Below are 25,688 nucleotides of genomic sequence, written 5' to 3' on the forward strand. Positions count from 1 at the left end.
AGAAAGTGGAATTGCTGTCTTACGCAGATTGATTCAAAACCCACAAATACATCGCTATGGCTGTAGCAGAGTTTCCTGATCCGTGCCAATGTAGCAAAGGCCGTGGGGTTTTTTTTGAAAATAAGACGCTGCTGAAATCAGTTTAGTTCACTGTACCATCATTATTGCTGTAGCTTTGGGTGATTTTGCTTTATATCTGTGAAGTATACCGGGGAAAAATCCTGCTTGCGCTGCAGTGGGTTAAGCAGAAACCTTCGTCTGAAGCACAGCGCAGCAACCAGAAGGATCCTCTGCCCTCACCGCCGCGGGGTCTGCCGGCCGCGCGCCCCCTGGGATGCTGCTGGCCCCAGCAGGGTGGAGAGCACCCTCGTCCCCACCTCGCCTCTCCCACTGCCCCAACTGCCGTGGTAGGAACCCGTGAGGGACGTCTGGGGACTGGCCGCCAGACCTGGCTGCCCCCAGCTCGCCCTCTCCCCACGGCCGCATCCGTAAACTTCAAGGGTCGGAAACCTCGATGCTAGACTTTAAACGCATTTCACGTTAAAGAGTGCACAAGATGTCACCAACCCTGCGTGGAGTTTAAATTTCAAATACAATTCTGAAGTTGGAGTAATACGGTTGAAACTCCTTTTTTTTTTTTTTTTTAATGTGATTTGAATTTATCAGCCACAATGATATAGATGTCAAATAAATGTTTTTCAGATTGGAAACATTTGTCCATATTAGCAGAATTCTTCGTGTCAGTAATCTGGCAAAGAAACTTCATAACTTTTTGCTTGGGGAAATATTTATCTTTTATTTCACTTAGAATCATTTTTGCATCATATTAACCTGAAAAGTAATTTGTAGAGGAAAAATGCAAAATCGGATGCAAGTAGAGAGTGTGTTCAGCTATTACCTGCATATCTGTTGTTGTCAGCTCGCTCGCATTTTTTTTCATTAGTTTCTTGTTATAGTCAAGATATGGTCAATGATCTTTTGAGCTTGGTAATTTTGTTAAATCTTTTTTATTAGGAGTATTGAATTGCTACATTGAGATGGTGGCTGGCTTCTGTGCAAGATTGATTGGGACTGGTATTTCATTTTGCATAGCACTATTCAAAGCTAATAAAAAGGCCCGGAATAATGAAATTTTAAGTAAAATTATAATGAAAAGCCACAGGTGATTTTTTCATTAAACTGAATGCTGGAGAATTGTGCTCTTCACTTTTTCTGTTGGTTGTATTGGTTGCCCCAGGTGAAGTAAACATCTTCAAAATGTGTTTGGTGTTTTTGATAAATGTTTTCTTCTGGAAAGACTTCAATAATTAAAAAGACATGCACTTTTAAAAGATCACTAAAGCGTAGAACTATTACTTAAAAACACTCTTTGTTCAAAGTTGTTGCCTTGACTCATATTCATCGTAAGAAATTTCCTTCAGCGCAGTGAACAAACCCACCTTTTTCTAGGCAGGTTTCAGTGATTCCCAGGAGAAAGGTTTTTGAGCTTGAGAACTCCCGGGGTGGCTGTGCCACGTTGGCAGGCAAAAATGTTTGTATATTCGGAGTGTGATGGTCCCGATGTGGTACACTGGTGACACACGAATGACGTAGCTGGGAGTAGAAAGGCACGGGTGTCTCGGCTGTGTGTCTGTCTGCGTGTACATGTAGGCTGTGCAGCACTGCTCAGAGGCACGGCAGTCTGGTGGAGGGCACGTTGGCCACAGGCCCGCGATGGCCAGCCCGATCTTTAAGTAAAATTGTGGTGTCTGTTGCATGACTGTTTGCTGTCTCATTCTGTATTTGTCTTCCATGTGTGATTAACTCCCAAATGTTCTCTTTTTTTTTTCCTTTTCCCTTTTTGTAGAAATTATTGAGCCTACTACCTCTAGTCCTGTCTCAAGCCCAGGTCAGTATCCACATACATTCACGAAGTATGTTTGGGTACTTTTTCTCAGGGACTCATAACCGACGCATTGCCATATCGATAACTGGAATTGATCACGGGCAGCTTTGTCGTGGTAGTGCTGGACTGTCTCCTTCCCGTCTTTGTGCTTTCATTGGTTCGTCTTCCCTCCAGGCTTCATATGTTTTTCCTCTTCTTAAACTTCCCCTTTTGAGACAACCCCTCCCCGCATCTCTGTTTCTCTGCCATTCATTCTCTGCCCCAGGGCGATGCAGTGGATGTACACAGGGAACGCAGCTGCGCGCGCGGTGTAATTGCTGTGTTTTCTCTTCATCATGACCTGACCCTTCTCTGGTGTCGCTGTCAATGTGAACGGTGAGGCTTACAAATTTCTTGCTGTCTCATCACTGGGAGACCCATAGGATGGATCTAAGACCCCGTTGCGAGGTCCTCCTCGCTCATTTTAAGGCACCAGAAGGTCTTCCTGGGGAGCTGAAAAGCCCGCCCTTCTGCTTGGCGGGTGGTGAGAGGTCTTGACCGCTGGTGGTGACTCCCTGTTACTCGGGGGTTGCCCGTTGCTGCTCCCCAGCAGGACACCCTCAGTGGAGCTGGTCCACCCGGCGCAGGCTACCGAACAGGGGCTGCCCTGCCCAGAGCTTCTCAGGGGGTGGCACTGGGTGAGCCCGTATCAATACACCCAACCTCTCTGCAAAGAGGTTTGGAAGGGGTAAGTCATGACTCTCCCGTACCCTGCTCCACCTCCCGTTGCTTTACCTTAAACCCCTTCCCCGGGTGCAGTTACGGTGTCCGACCCAACGGGTCGGTGTTATCTCCACGTGCACCATGTGAGAAGATGCGCAGCGGTCAGGTCCCCTCCAAGGAGGCGTCTGGGATGCCTCACCAGGAGCGTCTGGGAGGCAAAGACAAGTAGAATTTTCCTCTAGCAAAACCTGGGTGATGTATGCTTTTATTTCCAAATTAAGATAAAAAGATTAGAAAGATTACCCCAGAAAGCCGTAGCGATGGAGGTAATCTGCTCCCCAGTTAAAATGCAGATTAAACAGAGAGTTACAAAAGAAAAGCTCGGCAGCAGATTGATCCACCCGCCTTAAAACTTACAGGAGCAGAAAGACAAGTGTATAAACCTTCGGTGCTTTTAATTAAAGGGCTTAGGAAGGGCAATCTCTGGTGTCCTCTGCGGAGACGCTCGCTGTCTGCCCGCCCGCCTGCCCGTCCTCAGCAGCGAGCTTTCCCAAGCGCTCCGTCTGTCTCTGTTACGTGCGGAGGATCTGCCGTGTCTGCGCTGCAAAGCCCTTCAGGAAAGCGCCGGAGCCATTTCCGCACGACCACCGCTCATCGCACAGCGCAGCGGCGGGAGAGGGAGGGGAGGGGTGGACGTAACCTGCAAAAAGCTGATAGAGTTTGTAATAAAAGCTCCTCTTCCTGTGATTTTTCACAGTTGCTTTGGACTACCAAGCAGTTGGAAATAAGCTAAGACATTATTTTCATAGCTAACGGAAGCCGGGAAGAAGAAGAGAGTCGCGGATGATACAGCAGTTGTGCAAAGTAGCGATAGGAGAACCTCAGTCTATGTGTCGTTTAACGCTGGGTTTTGTAACGGGTTGAAAAGTGCCCTTAGCCCGACGCTGTTCCAAGCTCTGTTCAAGGAGCGATGGTTTGTGCTGTGTGGTTACGGTTGGAACGGGCTCTGGTAACATTTGGGTTTTAATCTCCATAGGTAAGCACTACAACACAGCAGTCTTTTCTCACTTTAAAAACTTTATGTTCAAGCAATACAGCTTCGAGATGTATTTGAATTCTTGCTGTCTGCAGAAATGTACCACAAATGAGCAAAATTATATGTATTTTGGGGGGAGCAGGATGGAGATGGTGGAATAGAAATGAACAGCCTCCTTTTATAACAATCCCTGCCTTAATTCCGAGAGCATGATGGTAAATAGAGAGGTCTTTTTCCAAAGTACAGTATGAAATTGAGAATATGAAAGCCTTTGAACACAGCAGAGGAAAGCTTTAGAAGAAACTAAAGTTGCAATAGGTGAAGCTACATGAGCTAATCCAACTTTAAATGACTGAGGAAAGGACTCTGAGGTCATTTTGCAGATGAAAAACAACATCTGGTCCCCTGAAAAACAACAGTAAGGGTTTTTTTTTTAAAAAAGGACAACCTCTCAAAATGGATAAAAATTTCGGATTGAGTCCTTCCTCCTGGAAATCAGCACTGCTGTCAGCAGCGGCACTGCCACTGAAACGTTCTGTTTGCCTTACGTAATTAAATAACGCTGTGATAGTCCCTCTCCTTTTCTAATTTTAGTCTGGTAAATAGCTAGATAATACCATCACTATTGCTACGAAGTTATACAGCCGCAGAGGCAATTAAAAAGTTTCCGGAGTGTCAGAAAGCGAGTCCCTCCTGTGCTGCGGCATCAGCGGAGGAGACGGTAGCTTTGGCCGGGAGATCGGGGCAGAAAACCCGCGATATTCGGCTGCAGCTGCTTGTGACAGTACAACAGGGCTTGTGACTTTGTTTAGGGTCAGCCCAGGGGTTTCAGCCAGCAGTGCCCGTTGGACCTCTGTCCGTCTGCCCTGCTTTCCCTCAGGCAGTGACAGGAATACAAAACATGGATAAACCTGTAGAAACTCGGTTTTCCTCGTGTCTTGCATCACTCAGGATACGGAGCATCAGCCCGCTTCTTGCTTCGTCCAGGCTTTGCAGCTTGGCGACTAATTACTGCTGTCATTTGCAACTTCACTTCATTGCAGCTTCAACGGATGTTTTTCCTGGAGAAGGTTTTCTTGCTGGAAGGAGACAGATCCTTCTCCACTGTTTCGGTATTGAGCCAAAGGTTATGACAAAACCCCAAACTGAGTCAATATTTAACTGCAGATAGAGAGAGAATGGCAGGGCAGGGATCCCCCATAAGTCAAGGTACTCGATGATCTTAACGGTCTTTTCCAACCTATATGACTCTGTGATTCTATGGCATGACTGAAGGGGTGTCCAACATTCTCATCACTGGTAGAGTTTTCCAGGATCTTTCCCAAAGCCCAAACTGGGAAGTTACTTTTTGTAGAAAGTGAAGAATCTGTAGCACTCCTGAAGATCTTGAAACCACCTTCTGTTGAGATTTTAGTCCAACACTGAATACGCAGTAATTATCCTATTCTCAAAACATCTTTGAAAAATATTTTTCATTGTTATTAGTGGGCACGAGTATATACATATGTAGATATGTGTATGGAAGGAGTAGTGTAAAAGGAAAATGTCACTGGCATCTCAAGATGCTTAAACCTGGAGTTGCTGCTGCCTCTGACCCCTACGGGTCACTTTTGTGCAGACTCTGTCAGCATCGAAATTGGTACACAGAAAGACCTTTCACTCCCCAGTTTTCCTTCTCATATTCAGTATAACTGTTCTGACCTTCTATTGTTAAAAATTGTTTATAAGCTGCATGTGTAAAATCTCAGCACAGAAGTTTTGTGACATTTTCTAGATGTTCATAAGCCACATGGCAACATCCCCAAAATGTCTTTCAATGATTACCTGTAAGAAACATTTTGATTAAAAAAAAAAATCCTTAAGGATCCCTTACAGTTCCAAACAGGCAACAAACTGTTTAAAACATGTACAACTAATGCAAACCCAACGCTGTGTTTGAGAGCCATAGCGATGCACTCGTGCATTCCCCTCCTGGAGCCCCTTTTTACATTGGGGAGTTTACTTTCTCAATTTTAAGCTACAACGCTTAAAGCACGTAGAATTAGCTGCAAAAGTTAAAAAATTGGGGCCACAGTTGGTGTCTGTTTTGTCAGCTCATTGCCAGGAGCTGTAGTTACTTACAAATCTTTCATCCTTTAGCGTAATTAGTTCACAGGTGGTGTCTCGAAAAGCCTTTGAAGATGCTGCTGAATTCTTAATGCTGACTAAATAAGTAACAGTGACGGGTCGGAGAGAATAACTGAGGAATCTTCTTTAATTAATGATTTCACATGTTATAAGGCACTTTCATAAAAATTGGAGTTGGAGAGAGAAGGACTTTAACTTCTTTCCTTTTCTCAGGAACAAAAGCCTATGTTTAAATGAGCACTCTGGGCAGGTTGGACAACTCCTTGAACTTCAGTTACTTCTCCCTAACGTGCTTTACCACATATCTGGTACGTTTTAATATGCTAGAATACCAAATAATACCTAATCTCAAGCAGACTCTATTTGTTTCATATGAAACATGTCAACCTCCCTTCCTTCTCTTCTTATGCAGTTGCAATTCCCATTTTAATCAATAAATGATCTGCATAAGGAAACTCTACAGGCTTGGATTCTGAATCTCAGGATTTATGCCATTCTTTCTTCAATGAAAACACCATGTATATGAAACTAGGGTTTTTTGCACGTGGGCGGGAGACACATTGGTACAGCAAATACTGGAGTAGAGATGAACCCTGAGGCACAAAGGAACGATCAGCCTTGAGAAGCAGCCGGTCGTTCATCTTCACCAGCCAACACTCAAAATACTTTCTTTCGCTTCCCAGTTTGTGGAATTTCTTCCAAAAACTGAACAAGTGTGAAAAGATTATCAAGATCTAGGATAACAGGTCCTGTATCCTTGCAAGTTTACCTTCTAAAATACATTAGAAACAGGCGTCTCTTTGTTCAAAGAGCTTTTGAGTCTCAGTGGCCACTTTGCTGCCTCCCAAATAATCCCACCCGGGGAAGGAAGGCAGGGTCTCCCACACTGCCCTCCGGCTCCTTCATCATAGAATCACAGAATGGTTTGGGGTGGAAGGGACCTTGAAGCCCACCCAGTGCCACCCCCTGCCCTGGGCAGGGCCCCCACCCCCCAGCCCAGGTTGCTCCAAGCCCCGTCCAAGCTGGCCTTGAACACCTCCAGGGATGGGGCAGCCACAGCTTCTCAGGGCAATTTGTTCTAGTGTCTCACCACCATCAAAGTGAAAAATTTCTCCCTAATATCTCGTCTAAATCTCCCCTCTTCCAATTTGAAGCCATTCCCCCTCGTCCCATCACTCCATGCCCTTGTAAAAAGTCCCTCCCCAGCTCTCCTGGAGCCCCTTTAGGCACTGGAAGGGGCTCTGAGGTCTCCCCTTTTTCACCGTCTCTTCTCCAGGCTGAACCCCCCCAGCTCTCCCAGCCTGTCAATCTGGTGTTTGAATCCCCCTCCAACACCCAGTAGAAGCACACCATAGGTTCTTTGGTCCCAGCTGATATACATAAAAGCATATATAAGGGTACTAAGACTTGCTATGAGGAGGTAAGCATCAAACAGTCTCTAAAGAAAAAAAAAAGATTAATAGATCAATCTTTTTTGTTAATTATTTTCAAGCTTTACATTCACAGCCTATTATGGACATTTCTGTTGCATTTCAGAACTCCAGGCAGATGTGAAATCCCAGCACAGTTCTCTCTGCCAAAACCCACTAGTTTATCTATTCACCCAGCTTTATGCAGCTGCACACTTTATCCAGTGTGCGATGCGTTACTGTAGGAACGTGCAGCAGAGCAAGGCAGGTTCTCAAACCAGGAACGCTTAGAATTACCGACCGGCTGCACTATGGGAAATAACTACAGTATTATATTCATCCGCTGTTACAAACAAGTGAACTTTACATTTCTAAATCGTTCTGTGAAAGCTGCATCCTCAAAGTAAAATCTGTGGAATTCGGTAAATGTTTCTGTTTAAGTAAAATGCATGTCTCAGATAACTCAGTGTGTGCTCAGGGACATTCTGCAATACTTACAGACTGCATCATTTTGGAAGACTGTTTGAACGCGGTAAATCTTAAGTATATTATTCACTGCTTGCTGAATAGATGCATCATTTAATATCAAAAGAACTACTTTCTCTCAGCTAAAAAATAGGATTAGAGATAGGTCCATTTTAGTCCATTGATTCCTTCTCTCTAAACCAGTATGTAAAACGCAAGAATATGTTTTCTGATATTGTATTGCCTACATGCCTTCTGCCGTGGGGGATTTCAATATTAACGAGGTTTTCCACAAATCTGAGAAGCCCATTTAAGAGGAGCAGCTGCTCTGGCACTCACCGATTCGTTTGACCAACAAAATCCAGGGATTCACACGGAAATGAGAATGCCCGAATATTTCAGAGTACAATACGTCAATCAGTTTGCGGAAATCTCACATTCTAACCAGGAAGGGCTGGTGAGAAATGCCAGGAAAGCAGCGCAGGGACGCCTGTGAGATAGTTCCCGCAGTCTATGGAAAGGTTAGAGGATATGGAGGGCGGGCAGAGATACTCCCCTTATGAGCTGCTGCTGCTTCCGCGCTGACCCTTCCTCCTGCCCGGGGGTTCGTGGTGCCGAGGGAAGAGTGGCGTCGCAGGCATGGTCGGCAGTCCTTCTGGGGGATGCTCATGGCTGTACGTGATTCCCAGGCTCCGAGGGACCGGTGGCCTTGGCGTTGGTGGGCGCTCGTTATACGTAGTCAGTTATAGGATTGTAAATGGCACCGGCATTTGTCGTAGGTAAGTGTATACTGTGTCGGACCTACAGCGCGGAACCGGCACACCTCTGAGACACGGGGAAAGTTCTTTCCAGCACAGCGCTAACTTCCCACAGTTAATGCTATGTTAGAAAGACAGACATTGTTCTTTATAGCTCTGGCATCTGTTTATTAAACAGCAATATAGATAAAATGCGTGACCATCTCAGCCCATGTCCTGGAGACATCTCCGCGTCTCGCTTACGCGGTGGTACCCGATGCCGCGCAGGCGGTGGGGGACACCTGGCAGGGGGTGGGCTGCCGGCACGGCGCGGGGCTGCACGGGCTGGAAATGCCTGCTCTGAAGGCGGGCTGGGGGCAGCCATCCGTATATCTAAATGCTGTTCTTCATCTACAGACCTGATTTAGGCCCGTGGTCTGAAAGTACGGCAGGGAATCAGGTGTTTGCATACCTAGCTTGTAAGACAGTAAGTGTGACTCCATTCGTCACGGTGCACATCTTCCAGCCCGCAGCGCTGCAAGACACGGTAAAGCTGCTCTAGAAGACTGTGCATGTAAGGACGCGTTCTGGTTGAGAAAAGAGAAGCGGGAGATTCCAGAATGTGATTCATTAGCAGAAAGAGAGCAGTCTCTGTTTTTATTTATCACAGAAGGGTATGTTTTATGTGAAGGTTTTATCAGCCAGAATTGGCTGACTACAGTAATTCTTACAGGAATAAATATGCATATATCCATCTAGATGAGATGTGTAGCCATGTGCAGAAATTTAAAATGTATATATAACTCCGTATCTGTAACTTCAGGGAGGGTCCCAACTCTGTGCAGAATATAAAAGAGCCTACAGCTACAGCTGGTTGGAAAGGATCTGACAAACTTGGGTTGTTAAGGGAGGGAAGGCTTGGGGGAATAGGGGACTTGTCAGAAAATGCCTATTTGAAATCTCCATGAATATGTCAGTTTTAAAGAAATTCAAATAAAAGCCTGTTGAGTTTTGAGTGGGAAAAAAAAAATACTGGCTATCTTCCAGGCTACACGTCTCATTCCAGGCAACACTTCTTTTCTTGTCTTTTCACTGTCTGAATTTCTCACCAAATGGAAATTTCAGTGTCTTGCCAGCTGCATCTAGATTATCTGTGCAGCATGGACGTTTTGATGCAGTTGCCAGCGATATCTCCAGCTCGGGATGAAAACCGACATCCAGAGATAATACAGGATCAGCCATTTCCTAATTCTGGACCTAATGTTTAAAGGCATATCTTCACATCTTTATCTTTCCCTTATTATGTACTAGTCGCAAGGTTCAGTCTACCGAGGTGTGGGGGTTTTTTTAAAACTGGTTTTGGCCCTTTTTTAAACTTTCCAGATGCGCTCATAAGCATGCCATCAGGCAACCCAAGAAATACTCTATGATGTGTTTTTCTTCCAATAGTCTCTTGTGGGTTAAAGAAAAGACAACAAAAATTTCTAGGTAAAAACATGATAGCTGGGCCAAGCCCACGTCCTTCAAAGAGCGCGGTCATAACAGGTTTACACAGCAGCTCTGAAGAACTAAACAAATATTGTTTTATGAGGAGTTGTCACTGCTCCCAGGAGCGGTGCCGTCTTGGTTTTAACTTGCTGTTGTGCTGCACTCTACAATTACTGGAGACAGACCTTCCTCGTAATATGAAATACTTTTGGAGGCACAAGTACACCGGTGAGGGCAGTGGAGCGGTCCCCGAACATTCAGGGTGGCTTAAACGGACTTTGACGATGAGCAGACAGAGGTCATTCGCTTGTGGAGTTGAGAGTGATGAATAAAACGAAGATGTTTTGCTCAGAGCCGGACCGGAGCTCCGAGTCCAGGCTATAGCCTTTATATTGTAGACTCAAGCCACTTGCACAGTGTCCTGCCATGCCACCACCTCGGCTGCTGCTCGGCAAATTTGTGACCCAAATACCAAAATCTAAAAATAAACCATCGCTCGTCAACGATATAGGGCAATCCTCAATGTGAGTGTGGCGGGACCGGGAGTTTGTATCTCTGAGCAGCAAGTCTTCATGTGAACCCCACACCTGGTTAGGACACGCTGGACGATAGGTGGAAGGAAACACGTGAAGAGCTCAGGCCCAACTTACCGTATGCTGCTCCATTAGTGCAGTAAGGTTTACGCGGAAAAATGCAGGTTGTAGTTGTTCCTGTGCTTTGTGGCACCTCTTCCTGTACATGATTTTCACTAAGTCCAGATTTTAACCGAGCCTCTGAATTTTATGGTGCCACAAAAAATACTGTGGAGCCATCTGGTTAAAGTTTTAAAGATGGGTTTCATTAAGGTGAAAGTTTTGCAAAATATTTCACCACGTTTCAGCTGCTGAGTCAGACATTTCCATAAGAAAAAGCTGTTGGCATTGGGCAGCAGGAGACTAACCCAACGGATGAGTGGCAGCCGGCTCCCTCCCACCCACCCGCCTCCACGGTGTGCCACGGTGTGACGGGTGACGGTGGGTGATACTGGGATAGTCAGCGATGCCTGCCGTTCCGAACACCCAGACGGAGTGATTGACCTTCACATCTTTTGTATGTCCTTCTTCTCATTTTCGAGGTGCGTGACTCAGCTTGCATTTCTCCCTCAATCACAGTCCGCAGTGGCAGGGATGCATCTCTTCGGGTGAAAAAAAAAATGATAGAACTTACCCTTCTTAATATCTCTGATTGCAACAGAAATGATTGCCTCCCATTCAGCCCCCTTATTCAACAAGCACAGTATACAAAACTACACTGAATGAGTTTTCTGCCAAACTGAGGCAATTCAGAGAACAACTCGGGTTTGAAAGCTCAAGAGCATGTTCGCTCGAATGAACGGGGTGTGGATTTTATAGCAGGCAAACAGCGAGTCATTTGAATAGTCTGCAGTAAATTGTCAAAGCAAAGCAGTGTGGTTACAGAGACGTCTCAGGAATAAGCAGCACCTGCGATGTTGTTTGTAAGGGTTCCATACCCACAGCCTCCTATGTCCTCCCCCCGCCCCGCCGTGTACTCTCCCATTTAGTGTTCCATTCTAAGCGAAGAAGGCGCCGCGTTTTACAAAGAGGTGGGAATCCTCAGCCTGTTAAATGCCGATTATCACTATCCAGGTCTCATTCAGTCGTTCAGAAAACTCCTTTTGTAGCGACTTGAAGGATCTTAGTAGTTAAGGGTTATGTGTGGTACCAACGAGGAAAAAAATTAATTGGTTTTGGAGCAAAAATGTATCTTTCTCCCACGTGTCTCAAAGACTATCAGAGGCGGTTTTAAAGGCATCCAGGTCCACCTGTCTTCCCAAAAGCACAGCTCTTTAGACAGGCATGACATGGGGTATACGCTCAAAACAAAGCGCCCTTAATTCCCAGCGAGCTTCAAAAAAGGGAAAGGTGAAAAGCTTTCATCACTGCCTGCCAAACTTTATCTACTACCTGGAGGGGAAAATATATATATATATATAAAATTTCCCCTTCTGTTACCATTTTTTTCAAGAATATGACATCCATAACTACTTTGAAAGTTGCTAACGTTCCTGCCAAGTGCCACATACTGTTTTCTGTCTTTGCCTTCCTAAATCCTGATTTTGAGTCAAAAATCAATGGCAGAAAGAAATTGCCCATTGCCTGCCTGGGAGACGCTTCTGACAGTCTGTGCGTGCTGCTTGCTCAGGAGCAGAGGGACACGCGCGACGGCGCATTTATCCGATTGCCACCCACAAACACAGCGCTGCGCGAAGAAGCGCTGAGCTGCGGCTCACCTACGACGTTGATCGCTGAGAATATGAAAGAACCTTTTCTGGGTGCTCTCTGCTTTCTCTTTCGAAGTGCATTTTAATGGTGAGTGTGGTGTATTGCTACTGAAGAGACCAAATTCCTGCCTTCACAGGGGTGATGGGGAAGGGGATGGCAAACAGCACGCAGAAGCGAGTTTGTGCAGTGGCCCTCAGCCCCTCGACGGCTCAGCGGCCGGCGCAGGGTCAGCACAACGCTGCACTTGCGGGGACCGTGGCGGCGCGAGGGAGAGCGCGGTGCTTGAGCATCTTCCCTCGACGCTCTCGCTAACCTTCGTGCACATACTGCTTAGAAAACACCATCTGTGGAGGTAAACTTACTTGTCACCAACGCGTTTCCTCACAGCCACGTTGGGTCTCTCCCGTCGGAGGCAGTGGTCCTCCCCATGCGAGGGACGGAGAGGGCACGGTGACACTAAGCATCTGCACGGCACAACGTGTTCAAAAGGTGCAGCAAGTGGGAGACCCATCCTGGGGATAATGCATACCACGCGCTCATCCCCTACCATTAATCAGCATTAATTGGGAAGGGGCCTCCCACAGAGGCACCAACGCTTTCTGCCTTTTTTTTTTTTTCTCTCTCTTTTGCTATGTCCACCAAAATATCCTTCTAATTGATAGAGCTTTTCAAAGCCAGGAGTCTTAATGGGAATTTCATGCCTAAAGCTCCCAGTCAGCTTTGAAAAATCTCAACTGTTGTGGGTTTGGTGTGGTTTTTTTCCTCTCTTCTGCGTAATAACGTATGCAAAGCTGAGCCATAATGTCTCCAAAATCCTCTGGATTAAGCTGAAAAGGGGAAGGCTGGTGTATGAAAAGCCTCAGCTGCAGAGGAGAAGCCGCGTTGGCCAGGGGCGTGGGGGGGGTCTGCAAAGGGGCCCTCACCAGCCCCGTGGATTGGGGACCCCCAGCAGAAAGCCAGCCCAAAGCCCCCCTGGAGGTGAGGGTTCAGCCCTGTAAGTAGCTGCGAAAGCCGGGAGTCCTCCCGACGGCCACACCAGCTCCTGCGGCATTCCCTCATCAGAAACGACGCCCCAAATAATTCATCACAGCAAGCAGCAAATACAGATCAAATTAAGTGACACGTTCTAACACAACAGCCTTGGTCAAAAGGGCGGAAAACTGAAAGTACTTTGGAAAGAAGAAAATCTGCACATGAACAAAAAGTAGCAACTACTTGATTAGATTATATGCCCTTTCTGTATGTTTTGTGGATGCACTTTACGTGGTGTTGTAAGTTCTCTTAGAATCATAGAACCATAGACTGGTTTGGGTTGGAAGGGACCTCAAAGCTCATCTCGTTGGGCAGGGACACCTCCCACCAGCCCAGGTTCCTCCAAGCCCCGTCCAACCTGGCCTCCTAGCTCCCAAGTGGTGGACCCCAGAATTAAAGCAAGAGCTTTAAAGCAACAGCTTGTGTCCCTGGACAAGCGAGAGGCCCTCTGCCTCGCAGGATGAAACCCTGTCAAGGACAGAGGAGGATGTCTATGAAATCTGTATGTCTACATCAGTGTTGTATAACATGCAAGTGCAGAAGACCTATTTAAATTCACTGCAATGAAGACTCCATAGTCAGTCACACAGAAAAGGGGGTAAGGACTACGCAGTCACAAAACCCAATTAAAATAAACCATAATTTCTAGAGTCACTCAACAGATTTACAGGGTTTATAAACTTCTCTTCGCTTTCTCCTGGAGTCAACACCTTGCAAGTACGGATAACTGTAGGCACAGCCGCGGCAGTTGGGCAGCTGAGCAAGAATAGCTACAGGTGTGATTGGCACGTGAAAAAGGAAAAAGTAAGTTGTTGGAAGGAAAAAATCTGTTTTGCTGAGTGCTGCTGGGAAGAGGGTTCGTTATGCTCAGAACATTATGCATATGCTAATGACGAAAGGGAGAAACTGTATTTTTATAGCGTGCATGATGGACTTGTTCCTCGGGAGCACAGTCTGTATCGCGGAGCCTCCCGCACCGCGCAACCGCCAAATTATCTTAATGGGGGGCGAGGTGACAGGAGATGGATGCCTTCCCCCTGAGTCAGCCTCTGATAAAGACACATCGCTTAGCTGCGAGATGACAAACTATATGTTCAAAGTGACAAATCATTTAATTAAAATTTACAAGCGGTTAAATACTGTTTGACCCAAAGGGAGGCAGTTACCATGAATCAATTTTGGAGGAGGAACTCGGCTTTTCAGCAAATCGATAGCTCACAGCTACAGTACCTGGACAATCTCCGCATTTCTTATGTGCGGAGAGCCCTTTTGCTGGCTGCGGTAGAGTCTGGTTCAGAAAAGATCTCAATCAAGTTGAAAAGTAGTAACAATTTTACCCAGGCAGTGTTTGAACATTCTCAAGTTTCATGAATAGTTAATGTCACGTCAAGTGTTTGAGAAAAATGCTCTTGTATCTTAAGAGCAAATAGCTCAGATTTTGATGAGTTATGTTTTTTCATTGCACATACAGGCCGGTGGAAATTGCAATCATCTTTCATGAAAAGGCTCAGCGGTTTTTATTATAGGAAAGTAAGGGTGGCCATTGCATTTACTAACTAATGTAGTAAACGTAAAATTGCCAGGGTAGCACACAGCTTTATTTATGCTGCTGAGCACATAATGTGCGGGTACTGTCATAAAAATATGTATCAGAGGAATTTCACATGCCAGCAAGCTGTAGATCTCTTTTATGTATGTGACTTATCCGGTGTCCTTCTATTTAAGACGTACCCCGTTACAAAGAACAAGATTAAGCAGTATTGACGTACCAGGCAAACTCGAGAGACGATGCCGGTCTAGTCAGTTATAATTCAGGGTGGCACTACACTTTAACTCTTCTGGAATTAGTAAACAGTTTGACTTTGTTATTTATTTCATCCACCACCTTATTATGATGAAAGCTCTCTTGATGATTAATTGATTGGCTATTAGCGCAGTTCAGCGGGAAAACTTCCATGGATTTTTTTTTTTTTTTAAATATACCTATAAAACGAGAGCAATATATACACTATGCAGAAATACGACCAAGAGAAACCCCAAAGAAATGCTTAAGAAAATCATCAGAATAGCTGAATAAAAAACTGCATCTTTAGAAATCATCTGACAACTACCTCACTGAAAGATTTGTTTAAAGGTTGTCAGCTCCTCCAGCAAAAAAGTTCCTTTCTCATACAGTCACCAAAAAAAAGGCAAGAAATCATGTACTGACCTGCTTAACTCAATATCCTGTGTCAAGATCAGAAGAATGATGTTGAAACTGTCCACAAACTGTAAAGTTCAGCGTAAAAAATTATCATTCACAATGCTATATGACATTGCCTCAATGTAGCAGAACCAACAAAATCTTCATGATGTATGAGAACTATCAAAGGTTGCCACTGAATACGTAGATTTAATATGCTGCTTAATTCAAGAGCTTATTTACAATGTCACACTTCATTTTGAGAAAAATGATTCTGACAAGCAATCATTTAAAATATAGAAAGAATGTTTTACAAAAGGTCAGAAGTACAAATATTTTACATATTAACTACTAATAAATTCATTTCCTCTAAAAGTTAGAAGGATCAGCAAATGTCTTCAAAGCTATTTGCAATATTTCAGCCAAGACCCAACCTCTAATTACCAATGTAAGTTGTAAATAATTGTCAAGTATGCAGATGAGCCAAAAATTCTATCAAATTAAAGCAATTAGCTCCCAAGTCAAATTTTTCTGTCGCATTAAAATGCTTTTCCTTTTCTCAAATGTGACACTTACAAATGAGGGCAACATTGTCAGGGAAGCAGTTATTGTGGGCTGCCAAAATTATGTGCATAAGTACCTGATAGCACACGCCACGCACATTCCTTTCAAAACACCCCGTGTTTCTCAGCATTTGACTTTATAATTCCATAGTTTTGTTAAAGCATCACGCTTCTGAATTGGGCAAATTTATCAAACTTGAGCCCTTGCAGGAGACTCAAAAATTACACACTCGGTATGGAAATCTGAGCGTGGTTATCTGTCATGGAGAGTCGCGGTTCTTGGCTCCTCTTGGTTCTTCTTCACTGAAGAACCTTTCCAGACAGCATGGTTCGGGATAGAGACGAGAACTGGGTCCCCCAAGTGACGTATTACAACACCGGGATGGGGGAGAGGGAATGGGTGGCTGGCTTGCTTGTCCCAGTGCTTTCCCTGGTGCTTTTCTAGTCGTCTTCTCAATATCCTCTTAACCGAAGCTGTGTTTACCATGTCCAGTGGAAGATCATGACCCATTTTCCTCTGTTTAATTTTAGACTTCCATGCAGAACCCAACATCAGCCTGTTCTAGACTGGCTGTCTTTAGCCTCTGCATATTAATTTAAAACTAAACAAGCGATTATTGTTTTGATGATTGTTATTGCTACAGACAATAACAAAATCTGAGCTAGATGGGTACTGTAGATACATAGGTAAGGGGATGGTCCCAGTCTTGACCACATCACATCTGAAACCAGCAATATGAGCAGGAAACTGCATGATATCATGAAATAGTTTCATTATTTGTTTGTTCTTCTCCTGCAACTTTCCCTTAAAATGATCCCTTTCTGTTGCTGTCCCCCTCGACAGTGGTTGCTATGCCACATCTTCCAGACAAGACAAAAGCGTTTAGACTCCAAAATACAAGCTGGTTTTGTGGTTTCCTTTACTTGGACTGTGCCAAGAGCAATGCAGGTGAAGCACACCTGGAGCACATACATGGGAGGGAAGGGGTTTTACGGGGTGAGGGACGCTCTGGTAAGACCTGTAATTGAAAGCTGCAGTATGCCTCTTCAGACATAGAAATAATAGAATCATAGAATGATTTAGGTTGGAAGGGGCCTTAAAGATCATCTCGTTCCCCCCCCCGGCCCTGGGCAGGGCCACCTCCCCCCAGCCCAGGTTGCTCCAAGCCCCGTCCAACCTGGCCTTGAACTCCTCCAGGGATGGGGCAGACACAGCTGCTCGGGGCAACCTGCCCCAGGGGATCACCACCTTCATTGTGAAAAATTTCTTCCTAATATATTTTCTAAATCTCCCCTTTTTTCAATTTGAAGCCATTCCCCCTCGTCCTATCACTCCATGCCCTTGTAAAAAGTCTCTCTCCAGCTTTCTTGTAGGCGCCCTTCAGATACTGGAAAGCTGCTATAAGGTCTCCCCGGAGCCTTCTCTTCTCCAGGCTGAACACCCCCAACTCTCTCAGCCTGTCTTTATAGCAGAGGTGCTCCAACCCTCTGATCATTTTCGTGGCGTCCTCTGGACCTGTTCCAACAGGTCCGTGTCCTTCTTATGTTGAGGGCTCCAGAGCAGAGGGGCAGAATCCCCTCCCTCACCCTGCTGGCCACACTTTCTTCTGGTACAGCCCAGGATACGGTTGGCTCATGTTGAGCTTCTTATCAACCAATACCCCCAAGTCCTTTTCCTCAGGGCTGCTCTCCATCCATTCTCTGCCCAGCCTGGATTTGTGCTTGGGATTGCCCTGACCGAGGTGCAGGACCTTGCACTTGGCCTGCACTTGGCCTGGTTGAACTTCATGAGGTTGGCATGGGCCCACCTCTCCAGTCTATCCAGGTCCCTCTGGATGACATCCCTTCCCTCCAGTGTGTTCTCTGGTCCACACAGCTTGGTGTCATCAGCAAACTTGATGAAGGTGCACTCCGTCCCACTGTCCATGTTGCCAACAAAGATGTCAAATAGTACCGGTCCCAGCACCGATCCCTGAGGAACACCACTTGTCACTGCTCACCACTTGGACGTGGAGCCACTGACTACAATGACCGGGCGGTCAGGCCCCCCGGCGCCCATCGCTCGATGGAGGAGGCCCATCTGTTTTATCAAAAAGATACAACACCGCGTTACTGATTGCAGCACCACGTTATCTATCAGCCAGGTGACACAGACGGTATAAATTTTATTTCAGTACTATGCGATTTGTGTTCCAGCCCACAAAGCACTAAGCACAGTATTAATGGAAACATCTGCAATTAGGCGGGATTTGGGGAGGGGAGGGGAGGGCAGGATTTTGGGTTTGGATTTGTGGGGGTTTTTTTGCCTAGAGGTGCATACAGACAGATTGCATTTCTGAAGCCAACCTTGCAGCTTTGCCCGCGTCACCAAGCAGGGGAGACAGCAGTATGATAATCTCCTTTGACTTTTATTAGAATTCCGAGTTGGAATTTTCACCATTTCATGGACTGTTTTAATTAAATAGACCTTATTTTGCTAATGAAATCCTAGACAGTGATTCTAGCTCATTAATACATAGTAGTGGATCATATAGCTCTGACTATCAAGCTATGCTGGGTTTGCATTTATTCACCTTTTCTCATATCTGCTCCAAAAAGTGGGGGTGGATCTGATTCCCGAAAGCGCTCTTTGCTTGGCCTTTGGGCTAAGTAATAACTTTTATTTGAAGGCAAAGTTATCTGAATCACTGGAGATAACCTCACCAAAGAGATTACTGCTGCAATAAAATACAAAATAATATACCAAAATATCTTTACTTTTTTTTTTTTAAAAAAAACAATCCTTGGGTAAATTATTTTTAGCATCTCTACAGAAGGAGAGGAAAGCTTGGCAGACAAAGCAAATGGAAGTCGCGTTTTCTTTGAGCCATAGAAACAACAGTGCCCTTTAACTTACTAACAGCTCTAATGTGGGAACGTTAGTGGTAATGATAGCCCATCAAGGTCTGATCCCGCAAAGAAAGGGGTTAAAACTGCAAGTTTATGTAAAGTACTCGAATATGTTGGTTTTCCTATTATGCAAAGAGAAAGAGGAGGGAGGGCAGAAGATGGTGCTTAGTCTAACGGTGAAACCACGCAGGAGCAGTGCCTGTGGAAACAGGGCGGCGCGACCCAGGAGGAGGCAGAGCTCATCCAAACATAAATTTACCCTGGGAATGAGAAAATTCCTGCCCATTCACAAGCGCAACTGTAGAGAAACCTTCCACTGATTGCTCCCACTGGAAGACAAGTAACCGCTTTTAAGACAGATCTTAAAATATTTATGAGGGGAAATCACAAGACAGGGCGCAACAGCAGAGCGGGGTTTGATAAGCCAAGAGGCATATGCTAATTACAGGTTCCGCAGCTGCCTTCGTTTTTCTACGAGAATTAAAGATCTGTGTAAGGTTTTCTGCGCGGTTTGCATCCGACGGGCATGTCCTTCAGCCATCGGAAAAAAACGAGAGGCGGTTTCTGGGAGAGGGAAAGGGACCGCAGTCCCGGCGCTGGGCTGGGAGCCGCCGGCAGGACCCGCAGGCGGAGGGGATGCGCTCGGTCTCTGCCGGGAGCAACCCCCTTCCCTCCCCCTGGACCTGCCACGTCCCCGCTTCCACAAAGAAATTAAATGTTTCCGTCACTGCTAATTATCACGCGTTCCAGGATTATTATTTTTTTAAAGGCCCAAAGAGAACATCCAGAAAGATCTCTTCCCGCAGCCAAAAGAAGTTGGCATCTAGTGTTATTTTTAACACATATTTATACACGCCGCTCTTAAAACTCTGCAGTGATGCAGATCCTCACCCTTCCCATGCAACTCCAGGCTAAGCTGGCCTTTGTAGCCGTTCTGGGTCCTGCCTGCTGCAGGTCAGACCTGTTGGTCTTGTTCTACCTGCTACAGACACAAGCAGACCATGCCCTCACCTTCTCCAGGAGCAAACCTGATGTGGGTCCCACGGTTGTTATTAGGACGCCCTCTCCTCCTCGGGTTTCGAACTGTCCTGCCACTCCAAGCCGTCCTCCTCACTGAGATGTTCTCCTTGTTCTTCTCTGGGCTGTGTCCCGTCAGTCTGCACGTCGCCCGAGGTGACCCCTCCGCGTGGGCACGGCCGCCCTGTGCCGAGGAGGGCAGCGGCACTGCTTCACCGGCTGCACTTCTGTTTACACATCCCCGAAACATATTTATCCTTCCCTGGCAAGGTGGGACGGGAGATCCACTGCCATCACACGTGCTGCTCTGAGGCATTGTCACAAAGTCAGTTCTTGCTCTTCCAGTACATGTGCAGTTGGCTATTTTTGTTGAAGAGCAGAATTTTTTTTTTGTTTAATTGTTGGATTGAATTATTTTTCTTTTCTGGTGAAAAGCTTTTTCTCAGTCACTAGGTTTATTTTGCATTTTCCTGTGCCCTCTGCAATGCATGCCGCTCCTTCTCCTTACGCACACCCAACTCTGAGGTTCTTGCGTTAAAATCCCAGCTCGGGTCCCCTGGGGATGGTGCCTGCGTTGCTGGTTGGCACTCGGGGACCTGGGGGAGGCGGTTTGGGGTTGTTGGTGAGTTGTTTGGGGTTGTCGGCGAGTTGTTTGGGGTTGTTGCTGCTGCGTGTTCTGAAGAGCCGTGTTCAGGCTCCGTCTGCTTTGCCGGGCAGCGGGATGCCATCGGTTACCTGCTTGGCTTTCGCCTCTGGACCAGGCGCTCGGATGGTTTCTCCCGTCGCCTTTGGTGGGTAAAGGCAGGGATGAGGTGGTGATCCTGTTCATCCCAGGGCTGGGGCTGGTGTCTCCTCTGGCTGTTAAAAGTCACCTCCGGCCTCTGAGGCTGGTACTCACCTGCAGCTCTGAAGTTCCTTAAGGTTGCTTTATTTGTTCCAATATGACTGCGCTCCTCAGCTGCACAGAGAAATTAGAGATAACTTGAGTATAAAGGATGATTTATAAAGCCAAATTTTATTCTATCCTCTCACAGTAATTCTCCTCATAAATACTTCTTGGGATTATGAAATATTCCTTGCAGTGGAAAGCGGGCGCATCGGGGCACTCTGTGGTCAGTGCCCACTTCACTTCTCGTCTTAACGTTTTAGCAGGATCCTTTTCCTTTGCATTACTTAATGGAAGGGGATTTTATTTGACGTGATCAAGTTTATCTGTGTCTAAACGCAATTCCATTGAAGATCTACTGTACAACAATACGTAAGGGTTCAAACTTGTTTTTGTTTTGGCAGCTGCAGCAAAAGCATATCTGCAGTACCTGAACTATGAGAGGGAGCCCGCTTTTCTGAGCACCACTATTTTCCTGCTTTTATGATACCCAGCGACATTTGCTTGAAGAAATAACTTAGCAGACAGCAGCGTGTGGGGAATCTATTATTTACACTGATTATCTACGAAACAGGCTTTTGTGTTCGGGCTGCTATTGTTAAGAGTTTCTCCGAATCACCATCGCCCATTTTTCGCGCGGTACCTGAATTTGCTGTAACTAGAGAAATTTGGAGTAGCACAAAGGGCGCGCGCCTGGCCCCCGCTGAAACCCCCACTCGCAAACACTGCGGAGTAAGAACAACAGCAAAAGCGTATAATTAGAGTGAGCAATAACTACAGGGAGTTTTAGGTGCCACTGTGTGATAATTGCCTGTAAATGGGGACTTTTCTATTGGCAACCATACGCTGAAATTTAAAATGGGAGTTTGGAAACAAATCACACCTAGGTAATAAAGTTTTAACAATACTTTTTTGTTGTGGAAACAGTAGCAATATAAAGTGCTTACATTCAAATCTACTCAAATGCAGTAGTTTGGGTTGTATCATGTTTTTTAACAACTGGAGGGTGCACATAGACTGAGTAGAAAATGTTAATAGCTTCTGTAGGTCTCGGACTGTCGTATCACTGACAATTAGATGCTGAACTCCTTCAAAAAGCACATTGACACTGAGGACCATTGCGATTCCTTTGGCACGTGAAGTAAAGTCCTCCACACTCGAGGTTCTTGAGTTACCAGGATCTCGTGCCTTGGTGTGAGATATCCCATGTTCCTCCCTTCTTGGAGAGGATTTTTTTTCTGGTATCTTAAATACTCTTCAACAATAGCATTCATTTCTGTGGAGTTAAAAGGTTATCTTACCCTCTCTCAATTAAGTTACCCCAATTTTGACAATCCATCCGTAACTTTACGTATGATCAAATTACTGTGATTTGTTAAAGTATAAATACGCTGGAAAATTTACTCACCACTTACAAGTTTGAAAAATTAGAGATGCTTGTTTCTCTAAAATGACACCCGTTTTGTTTTTCCATTAAATGTTTTGCTGTGAACAATAACAATCAGATTCAAACCTGGATATCTATGGGAAGAGTCAGTGACAATTTGGAAAATAAGGCATGAGATTTTGGAAGCTGACAGGAAGGAGGAATGAGTTTTAGAGAAAACCCTACAATTTTAGGGTTCTGTTTTTTAGCACAGCTTTTGGAAGTGGGAGAGGGGCTGCTGAGAGGTGGTTGACCCGGGCAGGTCTCAACGCAGTCACACTGGGGAAGAGCAAACAGGGCATGGCAAAAATCTGAAAGGTGATGGGATTCAAGGACCCTTTGGCACCGCGACCCCCCACGGAGCGCGGCCGCTCCTGATGGGCCCCACCAAAGCTCTCCCCAGCCCCAGCGCACCATTCCCAAATGCAACTCGCCCAAAATATATGGCTAGATCTTTCACCACGTCCTCTTCAGCCTGGGCGCGGGATGCTCTCCTTCGAACAGGGAGCAGTTCTGTTGGCGAGGGAACACGGCGCCGGTGAGGCCTCCTGCGGGGTCGCGGTGCCTCCATACCCACACCACACACACCGAGGTGCCTCCACTGAGTACTTCGGAGAAGTTGCTGATTTTGGAAATGCTTTGTTCCAGAGAGCTATTGGAGAACAGAAGTTAAGACACTTAAAAACCTTTTGCACATAGTTAATAACCTCCATCAGTTATGGTTTTGCCTTCTCTATAAGCTTAATGAAATGCAGCTGTTAAGCATTCCCTAAGCAGGTCTAGTTTGAACAACTGCAAAATGTGTCTGGCATGCCCCATCACATTAATAAGCAAGCAAAAATCATCTTACTTAAAATTTACATTACTGTGTGTATTTTTAGCTGGTTTTAAATTAGTACTTTGCCGTTCGTAATATTTAGCATGAGTTATTTGTCGGTGGGTGGGTGGGTGGAACGGGAAGGGTGACTCTGACTCTGACTCTGCTGCCTCCTGGACGCGTGTTTCCGCAGGCAGGGAACCCAAATTCCGGGCAAAGGTCCCCACAATTACGAAATGACAATGCTGGCTGGCTGAGCTAGTTATCATGTTTTGATTGCTTCACTTGCTTTTTAGCCCTATAAATATCATATTTTATATTTTAACTCAGTCGGAATCGGTATCAAGGACCAGTTTCAAATTAGATACAGAACATACCGCAACTGGGGTCTTTATGACCGAAACAAGAAATACTTCTTTCGTATTTTATGTGCATATGCGGAGATCCGTGCAAACACACCCAGGGACAGTATCTCACTTTAAAACATGGCTGGTGGCATCTCTGTCTCAAGTATGTAAAATACTAAGCTTTAATATTTTAGTGCCACAAATAGTTGTTTTTTACTTCTGCAGTTACAGCAATAATCATTTCTTCTCTGCATTCCTATTTCAAAACTCAAAAAATTCTGCATTATTCATTTAAATTAGAAATAAGAAACAAATCAGCATAAGCCATTCGTTTCCCGGTTTGTGCAGCTGACAGCAGCCTTGTGTGAATGCCGATGAACAGGACCTGACAGTACCTCTCTCTCATCAATTCCGTCGGTCTATTGGGGGCTCATCTGCCACATCCTTCTGCCGCATCTCAGAGGATGACAAAGCCACTCTTTTAAGGACCTCGCGGTTTTTGGCTTCATCCTCCACAGCTCTGTCTCAGAATAAGCTGAAGAAGTTGCATAAATCCATCCGGGCAGAGTTAGCTCATGGACAACTTTTGTAATATTTCCTGTCTCCTTTCTCAAGGATTTTCAGATATATCGGTCTCAGTAGTGCTGAGTGACTCCTGGCTAGAAAATACAGAAAAGCAAAATTCTACCCAAAATGACACCCACGCGACCCAGCGAAGGGCTGCACAGGCATTGCCAGAGCAAAAGCTGGCTGGTCCCTGCACTAACAATGTGTTCGATGTAGATGATGCTGTAGGAGGTGGTGTCCCCCGACACATTCCTCCCGTGTTCCTGGTATAATTCTCGTCCCTTCGGTTTCATGAGCAGTGGGCACAGGCGAGGACATGTCCAGTGGTGTTGAGGGACCTCGTCTAGCGCTTTGTTAGACTCAGTAAAAATGTTCTGCAGTGCCCCGTGAGCCATCTCATACGATGTGTTTGCCTTTTCCCAGAGCTGGGGCTGCGTAGCTCTGCACCGATCTCCTCACTTGACCTTCTTCGCCGGCATAAGCACAACATTTCGACCATGCATCATTTATAAAATAACATCTCTTGCAAATGTATGCCTATATTTAAAATATAAGCATTTTGCATTTCAAATGAGCTCTGGGGATGTTGGCCTGTGCAGTGCTGTATGTTTCTCTCTCATTAAAAGGAATTCCAGTGATTCATACCATAACATCAGCGTGGAGAGGACCTTCTGAGTCACCACGTCCAACTCTCAGCTACCACAGACGTGGTCCAAACGCATTTCAACATTACTTAAATTATCAGCATTTTCCAAGTGTTATTATCATGGTCAAAGCTGTGTTTAATCAAAGTCTCCATCTGGCACAGACTTCAAAAGGACCTCCTCGTTCAGATTTATCTATTTAACTTCACTCGTGAATTTTCCATCACTGTAAATCTCCCATCTCGGGCGCGTCGCCTCGAGGATGATTACATTTGCATAAGACTAAACAAACCGGTGTCTTCGCTGATTCGTTTTTACACAAGATTTTAAGGTTTTGTTCTCCCAAGGTCAAGCTTTCTACAATCCTGCCTGGCCTCCGAGGCACAAAGTGAGGTTGCTCTTCTTGACAAACTTTCCCTTGGTCCAGCCACGCGTGAGCCGGTCCTCTCCAGGCAGATCCCCTCTCCTACCACAATCCATTGGTTTCTCATTCAGTCATCTGTAGCCTGTTGACCCGCTCCTCCAAAACCATAAATCCTCAGCTAACCTCAAGTGTAACAATATTTAGAGATGTTGTCTGCAGGACTCCGCTGAGCCTTCAGAGTCCCATTACCTTACAATCTGTTTTTTTTTAAAGAAACACTTTTGACAGCCCGGGCTTCTCATCTCGTTTTTTCTTACTGCTTTGACCTTGACTTAGTTTGTTTCTTCCTTCTCCGTATATTTTAAATGTTGCACAAAAACTATTTATTAAAGCTTTCCTATAATAAGTAATTAACCTGAATATAGTTAAATGAAATGCTTATTAACATCTCTCTGCATAATCCATTTAACAGAATTAGTCTTGCTTATTCAGACAATCTAAAGAGGTCCGTGCTTTTGTCTACAAGGCGTCAGCATTAAAGCTTATAATTATTTCTGGTTAATGCAGTCCTTGGTGTTAGGAAATGTTGGTTTGCACGTTTCAGCATAGTACTTTTCCTAATCTCTTCTATTAATTACAGAGAGTGATACAATATTACTTTGTTCCTTTCTATTCACCACCAGGAGAGATGCCTGAATATAATCCTATCTCTGCTAAGAGCGTGCTTAAATATTTTCACAACTGCTAACTGTTATAAAACATTAGGATTATGTAGAGTAATCACAAAATTAGAAAAAAAAAAAGGAGAACTTGATAAGAGCAC

At 45.3% G+C, this 25,688-nt stretch overlaps 1 protein-coding gene across 1 annotated transcript in view; it reads left to right on the top strand.

The window, feature by feature from the left end:
- NEGR1 (neuronal growth regulator 1) overlaps window positions 1–25,688 on the top strand; it is a 171,248-nt gene that overhangs the window by 139,612 nt on the left and 5,948 nt on the right. Inside the window, exon 9 of the mRNA XM_009883989.1 lies at window positions 1,847–1,888. Coding sequence (XP_009882291.1) covers window positions 1,847–1,888 — 42 coding nt within the window. The remainder of the gene's footprint in view (window positions 1–1,846; window positions 1,889–25,688) is intronic.

The sequence above is a fragment of the Charadrius vociferus genome, unplaced genomic scaffold (assembly GCF_000708025.1).
Source record: "Charadrius vociferus isolate BGI_N301 unplaced genomic scaffold, ASM70802v2 scaffold423, whole genome shotgun sequence".
Classification (NCBI taxonomy): domain Eukaryota; kingdom Metazoa; phylum Chordata; class Aves; order Charadriiformes; family Charadriidae; genus Charadrius; species Charadrius vociferus.